The 17619-nt window shown below is 37.2% G+C and overlaps 1 protein-coding gene across 1 annotated transcript in view; it reads right to left on the bottom strand.

Annotated features, from left to right (window-relative positions):
* Positions 1-17619, bottom strand: part of PolrMT (mitochondrial RNA polymerase) — a 395821-nt gene that overhangs the window by 95424 nt on the left and 282778 nt on the right. The window contains exons 20-21 of the mRNA XM_090374544.1: positions 17409-17493; positions 182-293 (exon numbers count right to left, since the gene is read on the bottom strand). Of these exons, the coding sequence (XP_090230670.1) occupies positions 182-293; positions 17409-17493 (197 nt within the window). The remainder of the gene's footprint in view (positions 1-181; positions 294-17408; positions 17494-17619) is intronic.

The following is a 17619-nucleotide window of genomic DNA, read 5'->3' as shown; positions in this document are numbered from 1 at the left end:
GATGGTTAGGGCCCTTTGTAGGTTATGGTTACACCTTTTTCTTAAGCTTTATAGTTTGATATAAAAATAAATATCTCGTGTATATATATAAAAATTATCACTGAGTGATATCTACATTCAAAAAAACAATTACATCACTGAAAACTCTTCTTTTATGGCTGCTATATAAAACAAGTCTTACCTCTTCTTTAAACTAGTTAAATTCACTAGATGTATCTTCAACCAATCTAAACCTTTGACACCTAGAGGTTTCCCTTGAGCAAATAAAAGAATGCCACGCACCATATCACTTCCTACAAATAAATAAATATCTGTATATGCAGCAAATGTTACAAGATTGGGTTCCACTGATGATTATAAAAAAGTCCCATTATTTTATTTCTAAATGATTTTCACATGAATGTATTTAAAGTTTACATCATATCCAAAACTGAATATCAAATAAATTTTTTTTCAACCTTTTCTTTTCTTCCAAACTTTTTCTTCTCTCAATGTGTCTTTTTAATAGATGAAAATTCTGTATGAATAATGTTAAATTTTTTGTTTGTTTGTTATTTGGTTTTTAGGAGCATTAGCAACTAAGGCCATATTGCTCCGGGATATGCAGTGGTCATTCCTTGACCTTTCCGCATCCTCCGTATTTGGTGGTGATGGGCTCGAACTCCGGTCTAATCAAGAAGCATGTGCTCCTTCCCACCCGGCTACGGAGGTGCCGCTTATCATTGTGGCTCCTATGGTTTTCGCTGCCAATCCTATAAGAAGTAGTAAAGTTTTAGGACCCACTACTTTAAGTAACATTGTTACCTTCATTATTATTTCTATTTTTATGTTAATCAATTTATTTCAGGTTATCTCCTTCACCTTACAGGCTTTCCTCAATTTTTCCATGGTTCCCTTCCCTATACACTGAATATAAACATTTGTCTTGCACATACATATAAATACAACATCGGCTTTTGTATTTATATTGTGAATAATAATTGCTTGATAAAAATGAAAAGTAAGAGGCCAAAAATGTTTTATGGTTTTTGACTGTAAAAATAAATAACGATAAAAACAATTTTAATAGAAACTTTAACTTATTTATTGTACAATAAAAAGCTATAAGAATAAAATTTAAACACTTAAGTTTAGTTTAAGTATGCTTTTATATTACACGCTTTCTTGGTTTATTATTATTATTAGAACATTTTATCTAATTATCTAATCACTAATATGGCAAGCATTCATTAGGGCATGTGTGATTAGGGTAAGCGTTCATTAGGGCATGTGTGATCAGGACATATGCGATTATGGCAAGCATTCATTAGGGCATGTGTGATTAGGGTAAGTGACCATTAGCGCTTCTGAGATTAGGGCATATGGATTAGGCAAGTGGGAGTAAACTACTTCATCAGGCCTACAGTCAAATTTATCTATCTGGGACAACAAAGTGTTTCAAACCTCCAGACTAATATTGAATAAAAAGCTAAAAATAGATAAATCAATGACTGGTAAAATAAAGGACATAATTTTGTATAAAGCAGTAGTTTGCAGAGTTGTCCAGATATTATGTATGATGATTATTGAATGGACAAAGAGATGAATTAAAGTATGTCGGGTATATTAACATATGCCATGTTTTTATAAAATTGTAGCAACATAAAAATGTACTGTTAAAATATTTTTTTATTTTTTTTTTATGTGAATCCAAAACACGAGAGGTATTAGAACCTATAGTACTTAGTATTGTGCTTGGGTTGGAGGTTGAGAAGACGAAAGAAGCTATTTGTTGACATTGGACTTGAACTTCTGTAGATTGTAATTTTCAGAAAATACGTATGAAGGAAGTTTGTTCCAGAAAACGGCAGTTGAATGAATAAATGAGGAAGATGAAAAGTTGGTTCTGTGGGTTTGAAGTTGGACAGTAAATGGATGTTGGCTGGTGGCGGCACGTGTTCGGACTGTTTTGAAAGAGAGAGCGGAAATTATAGAAGCCAATTCAGAAGAACAGTGCCCATGGAAGTATCTGTTGAAGAGGCATGCAGCAGAAACAGTATGTCTATGAGAAAGCGAGTGGAGAGACTCTATTAGAGATGAATCATTAATTAACCTAACTGCCCTCTTCTGAATGGAATCAAGAAGCCTGAGAGAGGTTTTGGAGACACTACCCCAGTTGTGGGAACAATATTCCATGGCAGAGTGGATTTGCGATTTATACAGAGTGAGCAGCTGTTTGGAAGAAAAGTAACGCTGAGAGCGAAAGAGAAAACCAAGTTTTTTAGATGCAGAGGAAGCAATATTTGTAATGTGCTTGTGCCAAGAGAGAGAGAGATTAGAAGTCAGGGTAATCCCCAAAAGAGATATATCATTTTGCCTAGAAATCGGAGTGTCACTAAAGATAAGCATAGGAGCAAGAATCCTTTTTGTGAGATATAAGACAAGACTGAGTTTTAGAAGGGTTGAAATCAACTAAGTTGTCTTTGCCCCACTGGAGCATTACCTGAAGATCGGCATTTAAGGAATTGGTAGCAGCTTTTCGAGAAGTTGAAGCTGATTCGGCAGGACAAGGTTTCTCAAAATGGAAAGTGGAATGCAATGTGTTATAATCGGCAAAACTATGGATAGGATTTCCAGTCAATGGAAGAAGGTCATTAATATACAAGAGGAAAAGAGTGGGGGAAAGAACTGAACCTTGGGGGCCACCAGCATTAGTGGAGAAGTTAGAAGACAGAGAGCCATCTACCATCACCCTCAGTGAGCGATCACAGAGAAAACTGGATAACCAATTACTAAAAACAGTTGGCAAACCATAAGATGGAAGCTTGTTTAGAAGACCTTTATGCCAAACATGATCAAAAGCCTTTGACATGTCAAGAGCAACTACTTGTGTTTCACCGAACCTTTCCATTGAATTAGTCCATAAATGGGTAACATAAGGCAGAATATCACCAGTGGATCGACACTGACGGAATCCATACTGGCGATCGTTGATCAGGCGGAAGGTTTCTAGGTAGTTTAAGAGTTGGCGGTTGATTGATTTCTCCATTACTTTAGAAAGAGTAGAAGTAATTGCAATGGGACAATAATTGGATGGGAGGGATTTGTCACCCTTTTTAGGAACTGGCTGGGTATGAGCAAATTTCCAAGCAGAAGGAAAAACACCTTTGGAATAAGAAAGTGAAAAAAGGCGGCAAAGAATAGGAGTAAGTTCAGGAGCACAGGTTTTGAGAACAAGTGGAGAAATACCATCAGGACCTGGAGCTTTCTTAGCATCAAGATTCATCAAAATCCTTCTGATATCCTTTTGACGGAAGACCACAGGAGGCATTGAATGGAGCGTGTTGGGAATGGTGGGAGGTGTTTTACCAAAATCATTAATACATGAGCTGGAAGAAAAATGGGATGCTAGCAGGTTAGCTTTATCCTTGGCTGAAGTGACAACAGAACCATCTAGTTTGGACAGAGGTGGGAGCAGAGATGGGCAAAAGTTGCGGCCAATAGCTTTGGCAAGAGACTAGAATGCTCGGCTACCATTAGGGCAAGAAGCAAGTTTTCTACTTTTAGCCTGTTCAAACTCTAGTTTGGACTGATTATGTAGGATAATGTAGGGAGGATTACAGAAGGCCAAGTTATGGTAAGAAAATATGAAAAATAGAAGTGTGGCAGCTATCTGCAAAACAGTGATGAGAGCAGGTGGTCACCTACTAATAATAGTAATTACTCAAGTGTGTTAGGAATGTAAAACACACCTTTAAATTGAAGGTCCTAGCAAAAAATAAATTTGGTAAGTAGAAAATGGAAGGTAATAGCATAAACTAGTATAGGTATACAGTAAAGAATAAGAAAAATGTCTTTAGAAATTGTTCACTTTAGAAACAAAGGTGGTTAAAAGATGTTGAATATCAGGAGAAAATAAAAGGCAGGGAATACAATTACAGTGCCAACCGAATTGCTTGAATAATCTAAATGGTTAATAGAAAAAAGATGACAACCATTTTCTACATAGATATATTTACCTTCTATTTCAAATGAATAATCCCCCCCACCCCCAAAGTTACATTAATATCATTACTTCTAATTTAAATAATATAAACTGTGAGTGCTGGAAAATTTTCTCCCATATTTGAAATCAGCATTAAATAAGTTAAGTAATGCATGCAGTGATTTACATTTCAGGTGCATCAAATTATCAAATGACAGGAGTTACAAACTTGTATATTGAACTCAGGAAGTATTTACCAAGAAGTATTTAAACACATCTGTTAGTACAATTTTAATTAAATTTGGATGACTCAATGAATCTTTCTAAAAGACCCAAATATACAATTTCATCAAAATCTGCCCAATGGCAGCAAAACTGCTACAAGCAGATGGACAGACATGGTAAAAAAATATAGATGCTTTATGCATAAGCAATCGTACCTAAAAACAAGTTAGGTAACATATGCAGTGTGATGATTATTAAATCCTCAGGAATTAAAAATTTTTACATTGTATTCAGCAGTGCTTTTTTTTTTGGGACAGTACACAATGGTACGGCGTACCGGCACCTTTATTAACAGTGACGTGTGACATTTGGATGCAGTGCACTTCGAAATTTGTAATATTCCGTAAATTTTTTTCATATTTTTACCTACTATTCAAATAAGCTTAAAATTATTTAACTAAATTTGCATTTTTTACTGTCTATTGTTAAGATATTTCTTTATAAAATTTTATAACCATTTTTATAATTCTAAATTACTCAGTCAGACCTCTGTTTAACAAAGTCCTTTTATAGTGAATTATTTTGACTTTCCCTTGGAAGTTACATTTAAAATAATTTCCGTTGAGTGAAGAAAATTTTCATATAGCGAGGGGATTAGGAGAAAATTAACTCAGTGCACACTGTTTGCATTTCTGGCCTTCAGGCAATTTAGGCAATTAGTCCTGCTGTGCAAATTAAGAGAGTTAAAGCATTCTACAACTTAGTGGTACCCAGTAAAATCTATCCGACCACCTGTCCCACATATGGAGGAGTTGCGGTAGTCACAGAGAAATAAGATATGAAAGATAAGTAAGATATGTTACTACTCTGTGGCGCTAGTCAAGAGTGAGCAGAGCACGGTGTATTCCCAATGGGCTCTGGCCCACCTTCAACTGCATTGGTGCTAACCTTTTCCCGGACAGTGGCCATATTCAAAAAAATTCAAAGTTAGATTTCTTTAGTGTGTTACATTTTCCATAGCTTGTTAAAGTAAAATTGAAAATATCCGAAAATTTTATTAAGTACAATACACAATTACATTTACTGAAACATTTAATGAGATTTTTTTTTTTTTGATAATTAACAAAATTTAAAATGCTGTTGTAGTTCACCTTCCTTGCTGACCATAGGTTGGACACCTCTGTGAATCAACTGTAAGTGCCCCGTTCTAGAATTAGAAAAGTGATTTTCTTTTACCCCGACAAATAATCATCTGTTGTTTCGTGGAAGCGCGTTATCCACATTTTTCCGTAAATTTTCCCTATCTCTGTTTACATGTTCACAGTACCTGTATATCCAAATGACATCGACATTTTGGACAGTTTCAAAAGAAAAGAAAAAATTCAAATTTAAGTACTAGTGACAATACTGATGACGAGAGATGGAAAACGAGGACAACGAAGGTATTAATCCTTTTAAACATGAATTATTGGTCCAAGCGAAGTTAGAAAATTGTCAATTAGGTTACAGTTAAATGAAAGAGATGCAATTCGTGGATTACGGGGATATCTAATTGATAAGAAGGTTTCGGAAGAATTGAAGAATTTGATGAACGCTCTGAGTATGATACCAATTTCATTAAGTGAATGTGAACGACAATTTTCAGAAATTAATCTGATCGCCAGCCCAACCAGCGTTTCGTTGATGACAAAACAGTTTTTTCACTACTGTTTCTAAAAATTGTAGGCCCGCCACTGACCCGCTTCGATCCAGCAAAATATGTTGATTCGTGGCTGCTTCGGAAACGTCATTCAGCAACCGACACACAGAGAGGAAGAAAAGAAGTCGGTATAGGACAGGAGTTGGCAACCTGCGGCTGGCGAGCTGCAGCTCTTTTAACACGTAACTGCGGTTCTTTAATTTTACAGCTCACATGAAGCACAATCTGAAATGGAGTTAAGAGGACTTAAAAATCAAGGACATGTGGAGTGCAAGATTAAAATGCCTTAAAACTGAAATTGAGGATTTAGAGAGGCAAAAGGCTGCCCTTGCAATTCTACACAAATGGACGGCGATAGATGAGTTTAAAATGCAGACCGAATTGTGTTCGATGCGTGCAGTAGCTTACCGGACCCATATATAAATTTGAAAATATTTGCGTTTGGACTTCTCTCAGTTTTTGGTTCAACTTATTTCTGCGAGCAAATATTTTTGAACATTAACTATATTAAAAATAATATCAAGAAACCGTCGTCTGAACAATGCGGGCATGTTTAAAGTTCAGCATGTTTAATTACTACATACTCGCATGATGTTGAGAGACTCACTCAAGAAGTTCATCAGCAAAAGTCACAAAAGTCACAGTTTGTACCTAATTGGATGGTTGTTACGTTTTTTCAGTATTAATAAATAATATTTCAAAAAAAAATATATTTTTTAATAAACACCTTCTCACTCTATTCCATTACTTAAAAAACTCTTCCCCTCCCCCTCCCAGATTGAGCTGAGGTGCAGCTCTTCTGATTCTCTCTCTCTTTTTTTAATTAGATCAAAAATGGCTCTTCACTCAAAAAAGGTTGCCGACCCCCTGACATAGGGTGCTGGATGAGAACTTAATAAAAATTTGGAATATTCTACAAAAACTTTATTATGAAATTATTTTTACTTACGTTATTATTTTTTACTTATTTTACTCACATTGTACTTATTTTTTATATAAGAAGAAGAACTCTTTATTATATATTTGAATAATAAATTTATGCTTAATAAACTGTGTTAATATACTTAATTTGTTATTCTTATTCTAAAAAGATTACCGGTACTACTAAAGTAACAATATCAGGAAAAAAAATTTGTAGAGTACTTTTCGTATCCTTTTAATTTTCAATTTATTTTTTTACAAAAAAAGCACTGGTATTCAGGAAATGTTCACCATGTAAGGCAGGATGTGAAAGACATGGTGGACAACTAAGACCAGAGAGCCTCTAAAAAGTGTTCTGTGAAGGGCAATGAGATTGGTGAGAAGTGCTATTTGATACCCATATAAAAAATGGTTTAAAGGTGTGGATTGCAAAGGTTGGTAACTATATGGGGGGTGAATGAGGGGACTGACTGAAGTATATAAAATGAATGAGGGAGGTATATTTTCAGTGGTAGGAGAAAACAAGAACTAGGGGTTACAAATAAAAAATTTTAGAGAACTTCGAATGGCAAGCCTCATTAACTTTACCTTTAGGCAACATTACAAATCACTGGAATAAAAACTGTCTGCTATAGTGAGAGAAATTTGGCACAGTTTGGTCAAGTTCAATGTGGAATTGGATAACCAATTTTTTGGTAATTGGGAAAGTATGAGTGATTGAGAATTTTCTTCTTTTTAAGTCCACATGTTTGCACAATTTTACCATTACAATACTAATACCATTTGTGGATGGGCAGCTGTAATTTGTGTAGATTTTTTTTTTTTTTTTTTTTTTGGAAGGGAGTGAACAGGGCATATGGATTAATCTACTGAAATCATATATTTGGAACAGAGATTCAGAAGAATATTCTAACCAGATGCTGAAATTTTTAAAAGATCAAAGCTGCTGTTCCAGATTTATCATGTTTCTGTGGGGGGGGGGGGAGGATTGGAATTGGATCTAAAACCTCCATAGGGCCCAACAAAATAATGAAATTAATGTTATAAATATCTTTTAAAGGGATGGAAGAAGAACTGGGAAACAATGGAACCATAATCAAATTGATTATAATCTCTTGATTATACCCATTACTAAAGATTTCAATGTGGCCTCAGAGAGGTAATGTGACTGACGGCATGTCAGGCTGTAAAAAGATGAATTTATTATTTCTTATAAATACAGTGCAAACCTCAGTATAATGTGGATGTGAGATAACAACTATAATACCTGCATTATAAGCGAAGCACATTATAGCTGAAAAAATTTTATCATTTTACCCCAGTTTTTTTAACATAAATATGCTTTACTTAGTAAATAAATACTTTATTTACTAACGTTTTATGAGTATACAGACTAAAAGAGATAAAGTACTAAAGATTATATCATTCCCTTTATATTCTACTAGCACACAGTGCTATTATGGACTTATATTTTACACATCCATTCTGAAACAGTCATGCAATTTAGTTTACTAAAACTGATGACAGAGCTTTTTTTCAGTACATAATTCTTAATAGTGGTCAGATGCAATAAACGAAGATGTTCATTATGAACTCTGACATTCTAACCACATCATCACCTCATTAATGTTTGCAAGCACTTTGTTAATTTCTGATGCTTTTTCTTTACAACTTTAACATCCACATTACCTTCTGAGTCATTTCCTATGTCACTGACCTGTTTGTTGATTGTCTTCCCACTGTTAACAAAGGCTATGACTACTTCTTTGCTCAGGTAATGCAACTGGAGCTTCTTCATTCACATCAATCCATCCAAGCAGCCAGGTCATTTCTCCAAGACCGCCACCAAATATGTTACAAGCAGCCCTTGCTTCTTGTTTTCAGCAGTTTTCAATTGCTGTTGAGCTTACTTTCTCCCACACTAATCTAATGGTGTATGCAATGTCTATCTGTGTTAATGTTTTCAGAAATTCTAGAACTTGAATTTCTGAGTTCACAATACCAGCAGGTAGCTCAATGCAACAGTAGGCTTTGAAGACTCAAATAATGCTCTGATCCATGGGCTGAATTAGTGCAGTTGTGTTCCTTGGTAGAAACACAACTCTGATCTTGCCATCTTTCAATTTCAGGACATCAGTCAAAGGATGGGCTGAGCAATGATCCAACAATAACAGAGACTTCGATTTTTTTAGAAAGCAGATGGTGTCTCACGGATGCTACAAACTCACTTTCAAATCATGAGGCGTAAATATCACTTGTCATCTAAGCGTTGGAGCTATTTTTATAAATAAAGGTAGAGATTTCATGTTGATGTGCTTAAAACACCAGGGACTTTGACTTTTACCAGTCCATAATAGCTTTAGCTTGTGATTTCCTGTCTTGTTTGAACACAGTAATTCTCTCTTTGTTAGTTTTCATTGGGTGGCTTTTTAATATCCAGTGACTTGTCAGGGAGAAGTTTACAGTACAGTGCTGTTACGTCACAGTTGTACAAATGTTCATCTGTGAATTCGCCATCTTGAATCATATTATGCAGAAATTCAGAAAATTCTTCTGCTGCTGTAATGTCACCAAATGCAGATTTGCATACAAGACTAACCTGGGGTGTCCCACTGGGAGCCTTCTATTTCCAAAGCCACCCTTCAGAAGCTTTAAATGTGTCATCAAAAACTCTACCAAGTAGCTTATGAATTTAAGGTGCCTGTGCTTTCAAAATTATCCCATTTATCGGCACTCTCTCACTACACTTCTGTAGAAACCACTAGTATAAGCATTGGTCACTTCACTGTTTACACAAAGTCTAGTTTTCTTTCTTTGGATAGCTACATCATCTTCTACAGTCCATGAATGAATGCAATTTTTCTTCCTCTTTCATCCAACCACGATCATTCCTTCTGAAATTCTACAATTGTGAAATATATTTTGTTTTGTTTTGCCACTCTTGTATCTCTTTCGATAATTGTTAACTTTCTTCAAATGTATAATTTTTTTATTTTAGTGAGCATTATTTCAGTCATACTGACTTACTAATTCTGCCATGTATTTATTTCTCATGCAATAGAATTTACCATGTTTTGAGGAAAATAAATGAAAACCAAATTGTCCTGCCTATCATAGTGCGGAAGTTAAATCATGTGATTTTTCTCTTTTTGCTATCCTAAGTGTAACTTCTTGTTGAAGAAAGGATGTCATGCACTGTTTACAAAAATTTACTTTGTAACTAATGTAATAATAATAAATAAATTTTCATTTATTGGAACTACAGCAAGCCCATCACAGCACAGGGCTAGGGGCATAAATTCAGTACAAAGGAGACAAATATATATATAAAAAAATACATTGGATATTCTATATATACATTAACAATGAATATGAATTATAATGAACAAAAATATATATTGCAGAACATCACATTTGGCTCTCGGATGTAGTTACTGGGTTGCAGGCAGGCAGTCGTTTGTATTTCTCATAATTTGTTTGGAAACGAAATTCCTGTAGGCTTCAGAGTTGAGCAACCTCTTACAATCAATGTTGTGATAATTTATGAGGTGAAGGGATGCATTGGGGAACATCCTGTCCATTTGTTTTAGTCTGAAGAGTTTGGATTTGAATTGTTGTTGGTTTCTTGAGTTTTCTCTGTTGGTGGGAGCTATTAGCATTAGCAGAGGCATATGATGCAAGAAAGCAAGCTTATGCAGCATCAGCCAAAAAAAAAAAAAAAAAAAAAAAAACCCACTTCCACTTCACACCTCCTTTCGTTCGAAATACCTGTCCAGCTGAGCCTTAAATTTATTTAGGCTATCAACTTCCACGGGATGGAAGTCTGTTCCACCAACTACCCGCTGGCTAAAGGCAAATTTCCACACATCTGTCTTTCCCCAATTTGATTTGATGCCCTCTCAGGTGATTATTTTGAGCAAGCAGAAGAATCCCATCAGCAATGAGCATGCTCAAACCATTCAAGGCTTTATACGCCTCTATCAGATCACCTCACTGGTGCTTAGTCTCCAGACACTGTAATTTGCAAAACTTAAGCCTTCCTTCGTAAAAGTACCCCTTTGTTCCATTCACTAATCTTGTTGCCCTTCTCTGTACCAGCAGCTCTACATCCTTCTTGAAATGAGGCTTGTTTGTTATTTGTTATTTGGTTTTTAGGAGCATTAGCAACTAAGGCCATATTGCTCCGGGATATGCGGTGGTCATTCCTTGACCTTTCCGCATACTCCGTATTTGGTGGTGACGGGCTCGAACCCCGGTCTAATCAAGAAGCATGTGCTACGCACTGCTGCTCCTTCCCACCTGGCTACGGAGGCGCCCTTTGAAATGAGGCCTCCAGACGTGTATACAGTACTCAAGGTGTGGCCTGACCATTGCCTTATACAAGGGAATAATCACCTCCTTATCCCTGCTAGAAAAATTCCTGTATATCACTGACAAGACACCATGAGCTACTCTTGCAGCCCGTCTGCACTGCTCAGAGAACTTCATATCTGCCTGCACAATTACCCCCAGGTCCTTTTCATTCTCTACCAGTGTCAGTGTAGTACCACAGAGTTGATACGTTGCTCTGGGGTTGCTGTTTCCCATATGTAGTACTTTACATTTGACAATGTTAAACTTCATTTGCCACCTCTCAGCCCATCTGCTCAACCTTTCCAGATCCTGTTGCAGCAGCAGCAGCATAGTGTCAGTAGTGTCCTTGACAACCCTGCCAACCTTTGTATCGTCTGCAAACTTGGACATTAAGCTTGATATACCATCATCAATATCATTTATAAATACAGAAAACAATAATGGACCCAACACTGAACCCTGAGAGACTCCACTAATAACATTAGCCCACGATGAGCAGTGTCCATTGATTACCACTCTCTGTCTTCTCCCCCTCAACCATCCCTTTATCCATAGCAGCAATTTGCCTCCAATGCCACATTGCTCCAATTTGTGCAGCAGTCTTCCATGTGCAACAGTATCAAAAGCCTTTCTAAGATCCAAGTTAGCATTAGCATTAGTAGAGGCATTTGATGCAAGAAAACAAGCTTATGCAGCATCAGCCAAAAAAAAAAAAAAAAAAAAAAAACCCACTTCCACTTCACCCCTCTGTTTGTTCAAAATACCTGTCCAACTGAGCCTTAAACTTATTTAGGCTATCAATCTCCACCACAAGGGATGGAAGTCTGTTCCACCAACCAACCACCCGCTGGCTAAAGGCAAATTTCCACACATCTATCCTACATCTGTCTTTCCTCAATTTGAATTTATGCCCTCTCAGGTGATTTTTCTGAGCTAGAGGAAGAATCCCATCAGCATTGAGCATGCTTAAACCTCGCTGGTGCCTAGTCTCCAGACACTGTAATTTGCAAAACTTAAGCCTTTCTTCGTAAGAGCACCTCTTTGTTCCATTCACTAATCTTGTTGCCCTTCTCTGTACTCATTCCAGCAGCTCTACATCCTTCTTGAAATGAGGCCTCCAGACCTGTATACAGTACTCTAGGTGTGGCCTGACCATCGCCTTATACAATGGAATAATCACCTCCTTATCCCTGCTGGAAAAATTCCTGTATATCATTGATAATACTCCATGAGCTACTCTTGCAGCCCGTCTGCACTGCTCAGAGAACTTCATATCTGCCTGCACAACCACCCCCAAGTCCCTTTCATTCTCTACCACTGTCAGTGTAGTACCACAGAGTTGATACGTTGCTCTGGGGTTGCTGTTTCCCATGTGTAGTACTTTACATTTGTCAATGTTAAACTTCATTTGCCACCTCTCAAGTCCATCTGCTCAACCTATTCAGATCCTGTTGCAGCAGCATAGTGTCAGTAGTGTCCTTGACAACCCTGCCAACCTTTGTATCGTCTGCAAACTTGGACATTAAGCCCGATATACCATCATCAATATCATTTATAAATACAGAAAACAATAATGGACCCAACACTGAGCCCTGAGGGACTCCACTAATAACATCAGTCCACGATGAGCAGTGTCCATTGATTACCACTCTCTGTCTTCTCCCCCTCAACCACCCCTTTATCCATAGCAGCAATTTGCCTCCAATGTCACTGCTAGAAAAATTCCTGTATATCACTGACAAGACACCATGAGCTACTCTTGCAGCCCGTCTGCACTGCTCAGAGAACTTCATATCTGCCTGCACAATTACCCCCAGGTCCTTTTCATTCTCTACCAGTGTCAGTGTAGTACCACAGAGTTGATACGTTGCTCTGGGGTTGCTGTTTCCCATATGTAGTACTTTACATTTGACAATGTTAAACTTCATGAAATGAGGCCTCCAGACCTGTATACAGTACTCTAGGTGTGGCCTGACCATCGCCTTATACAATGGAATAATCACCTCCTTATCCCTGCTGGAAAAATTCCTGTATATCATTGATAATACTCCATGAGCTACTCTTGCAGCCCGTCTGCACTGCTCAGAGAACTTCATATCTGCCTGCACAACCACCCCCAAGTCCCTTTCATTCTCTACCACTGTCAGTGTAGTACCACAGAGTTGATACGTTGCTCTGGGGTTGCTGTTTCCCATGTGTAGTACTTTACATTTGTCAATGTTAAACTTCATTTGCCACCTCTCAAGTCCATCTGCTCAACCTATTCAGATCCTGTTGCAGCAGCATAGTGTCAGTAGTGTCCTTGACAACCCTGCCAACCTTTGTATCGTCTGCAAACTTGGACATTAAGCCCTATATACCATCATCAATATCATTTATAAATACAGAAAACAATAATGGACCCAACACTGAGCCCTGAGGGACTCCACTAATAACATCAGTCCACGATGAGCAGTGTCCATTGATTACCACTCTCTGTCTTCTCCCCCTCAACCACCCCTTTATCCATAGCAGCAATTTGCCTCCAATGTCACACTGCTCCAATTTGTGTAGCAGTCTTCCATGTGCAACAGTATCAAAAGCCTTTCTAAGATCCAAGTATATAATATCAAAGTTATTCCCTGCATCCAGTTCTTTTGTGACTACATCATAGTATCCAATCAAGTTGGTCAGGCAAGACTTCCTCTTAACAAAACCATGCTGTGTCTGAGCTATAACTGAAGTCTTGTCTAAATGATCCTGCAGTGCTTCTTTAACCAGTGCCTCCATTAATTTTCCTGGAACAGAAGTTAAGCTCACAGGTCTATAATTACTTGTGTCAGCCTTTGATCCTCCTTTGTGAATTGGGGTCACATTTGCACATTTCCAGTCTATGGGTACCTCCCCTGAGTCCAAGGAAGCTCTCATAATTATGGCTAAGGGTTTGCTTACTTCCTTTGCTGCCTCCTTTAATATGTGTTTCTTAACTAATAGCATAAACCCCTCCCCCCTTCCTATCCTGTCTATCCTTTCTGTAGACGTTGTACTCCCCAAATTGCATTTCTGCATCCCTTATATCTGTGTGACACCACGTCTCTGATATCCCAACAATATCTGCCTTCGATGTTTTGAGCAATACCTCAAATTCATCAAATTTATTTACTAAACTCCTAGCATTGGTGTACACGCAAGTATACCTGCACCTGTTTCTATTCTTAGCTACCCTAAGTATTTAATATCAAAGTTATTCCCTGCATCCAGTTCTTTTGTGACTGCATCATAGTATCAAATCAAATTGGTCAGGCAAGACTTCCCCTGGAACAGAAGTTAATTTTCCTGGAACAGAAGTTAAACTCACAGGTCTATAATTACTTGTGTCAGCCTTTGATCCTCCTTTGTGAATTGGGGTCACATTTGCACATCTCCAGTCTGTGGGTACCTCCCCTGAGTCCAAGGAAGCTCTCATAATTATGGCTAAGGGTTTGCTTACTTCCTTTGCTGCCTCCTCTAATATAACTGGATAGATCCCATCCACCAGGTGCCTTTCTTGTGTTTATCTTCAACAATTTCTCCTCCTGTTTCCTCTCAGTTATTACAAAATCATCTAGCTCACTGCCACAGTTTACTTCACCTCTGGCATTCCCCTTACTGAATAACTCCTCATGTGTGAATGTAGATGCAAAATATTCATTTAGTTTGTTAGATACCTGAGTAGAATCATCAACAGTTGAACCATCAATATCAAGTGGATCAATCTGATTCATCCCCTTCCTTCTAGAGTTTACATAAGTAAAGAAATCTTTGCTGTTTTTCTTTGCATCCCTTGCCAAAAATTTCTCGTAATCTGCCTTTGCCTGCCTAACCTCCTTTGTAACTTGGTTACAGATCAATTTGTATCTGTCATAGGCTTCTGTGTCACGTGTAAATTTATGTATCCCATGCATTTTTCTTCTCTGTCATATGTCTCATTAGTTCATCTGACATCCATTTAGGCCTAAACCTTGAACAATATTTCTTAGTTTGTATGTAAAGCCTAGTAGTTTCCAAGATAAGTTCTTTGAATGTTTCCCATTTTGAATTTGTTGTTGGTAACATCTTCAGTTGGTCCCACTGTATAGAATTTAAATACTGTCTCAGACCATCGTAGTCGCCTTTACAAAAGCAATAATCCTTCCCTTTACCCCTGATGGTAGTTACCTCTTTGAGTAAATCCCACTTCAGCACACTCTGATCACTGCCACCTAGTGGTTCCTTCATCTGCAGATTCTTAAATGCATGAAGAATCACTACTGATAATCAAATCAAGAGTATTACTCTCTCTAGTTGCCTCCCGAACATGCTGATGTAAAAAACAATCATCCAATAAATCCACAAAAGCCTTGCTAGTGTGTGAGTGACCAACCCACAAATTCCAGTCAATATCTGGGAAATTAAAATTCCCCATTATAAGACTCTCTGATTTACTGGCCCACTCTATTTCCCTGTACAGTTTCTTATTATACTCATCAGAGTCATTAGGCCTATAGCACACTCCTACTCTCAATTTTGATCTCCCAATGCTTATGTCACACCAAACTGACTCGACAGTGCACTGTCCAGCGATTTCGACTGGCTTCACTTCCTTGGATTTTATGTGTTTCTTAACTAATAGCATAACCCCTCCTCCCTTCCTATCCTGTCTATCCTTTCTGTAGACATTATACTCCCCAAATTCCAGTTCTGCATTCCTTATATCTGTGTGACACCACGTCTCTGATATCCCAACAATATCCGCCTTTGGTGCTTTGAGCAATACCTCAAATTCATCAAATTTATTTATGTTGGCTAGGTTTGGTGAATTGGTTGCAGAAGTAATTAACTTTGCAAGAAGCATGACTCCAGACTCGTTGGTCATCTGTAGCAGAGGCTTTGTTTTTAAGTTTTTATAAAGCTGTTGCCTGGATATTGTACGGGAAAAACGAAGTTTATTGTTCAGTCATCTAAGAACCCAATACTCTAGGGCAAGGCATTTTTTGACGGTAACTTGAGGAGCACCAGACCAGACCAGATTTCGGAGGCATAAGGTGGAATGGGAAAAATGCATCTCTGAACATGGTTTATGACTGTTTTTCTATCTTGGATCGCCGCTGTTTCTTCCTTGATCAGCCATTTTGATTTTTGAATTTTTTTGGCAACATATACATAGTGAGAATTAAATGTAAGATTTTTGTCAAAAACAACTCCTAGGTCTTTGTGAGCGTATACATTGGGAATTGAAACATTTGCAATTTTAATTTCTATGTGGTTTGGTTGTTTCTGTAAGGAATAAGTTATTTGAGCAGATTTGTTTGTATTTATAGTCAGATTGAGATTCTTCAGATACTTTGATGATTCCGCACAACTGTAAATTCGCATCATGGGTAACCTTGGAAATGTCATCACAGGATTTGGAAAAAATAAACGACTTCAAATCATCGGCATAAGCCAGCAGATTTGGATTTTCTTGTAGAAGTGGTTGTAGAGATGCTGAAAATATAACACTGGAGAGAACACCTCCTTGAGGAATGCCTGTTGTGGTTGTATGAGAATATTATCAGTATTAGTGGGGAAGATGAGATTTCTATGATTTAGGCTGTACTGTAGATAGGATATAACCATTGTGTCAATGAGGAAATGATTTTTCAGTATTTCAATGGCTTTCTTGTGATCGATGTTGTTGAAAGCACCTTTGATGTCTAAGTAAAAGACATCGCATTGTGCTTTATCCTGAAACGCAGTTTGGATTTTATTTATTATTTTATTAAAAGTGAATTTATGTGCTTGACAAACGGTAGCCGTACTCCCCTACAAAGATAGCTGTTTGTAATTAGTGTTCCACTGATATACGCTTTTATTGCATCTCTAGCTGAGGGGAGAAACCGGTTGTCTACAGTAATTACTCTTTGATGAGTCTGTTGTTTACAAAAATTACTCTGCAACTGAATACCGAATATATTGAAGCGAATATACAGCCAATTTTTAACTAATTTTCCCTCTCGAAAATAAGGCAATAGGAGGTACAATAGATAAAGTATTCACTTTTTCCAGTTTCCAGTATGAAACCGTTAGTTCTTTGAACATTACTACATTTTTTTCCCCCCAATATTTATTTTGAAGAACATGTTCATACCTCCGGTATATTTGAAACCACAACATGAAGAGGCAAATTATATCAAGGTTGCACTGCACTGTTAAAGAATGCTTACTCTTTATTTTTATATTGATAACTATGGAACAGGCATCTCATACCTAGATGATTGAAATGTGGAGGAGTTGGATAAACTCTTCCTCTGAAGTCCAAGTTGTGAGGAAACCAGAAAATCCTGTCTCGAAACTAGAAATACACAAAAAAGCACGTAACACCACGTGATTAAATGCTCAACAATTGAAAAACTCTGAAATTAATAAATATTCAAAATTATCTAATTACTATGCAAGATGATATTTTCTGTATTAAAAA

This window comes from Mastigoproctus giganteus, chromosome 5 (genome assembly GCF_048544385.1).
Source record: "Mastigoproctus giganteus isolate SK-2022 chromosome 5, ASM4854438v1, whole genome shotgun sequence".
Lineage (NCBI taxonomy): Eukaryota > Metazoa > Arthropoda > Arachnida > Uropygi > Thelyphonidae > Mastigoproctus > Mastigoproctus giganteus.
The sequence above is the reverse complement of the archived record's forward strand: the minus strand, read 5'-3'. Positions and strand labels throughout refer to the sequence as shown.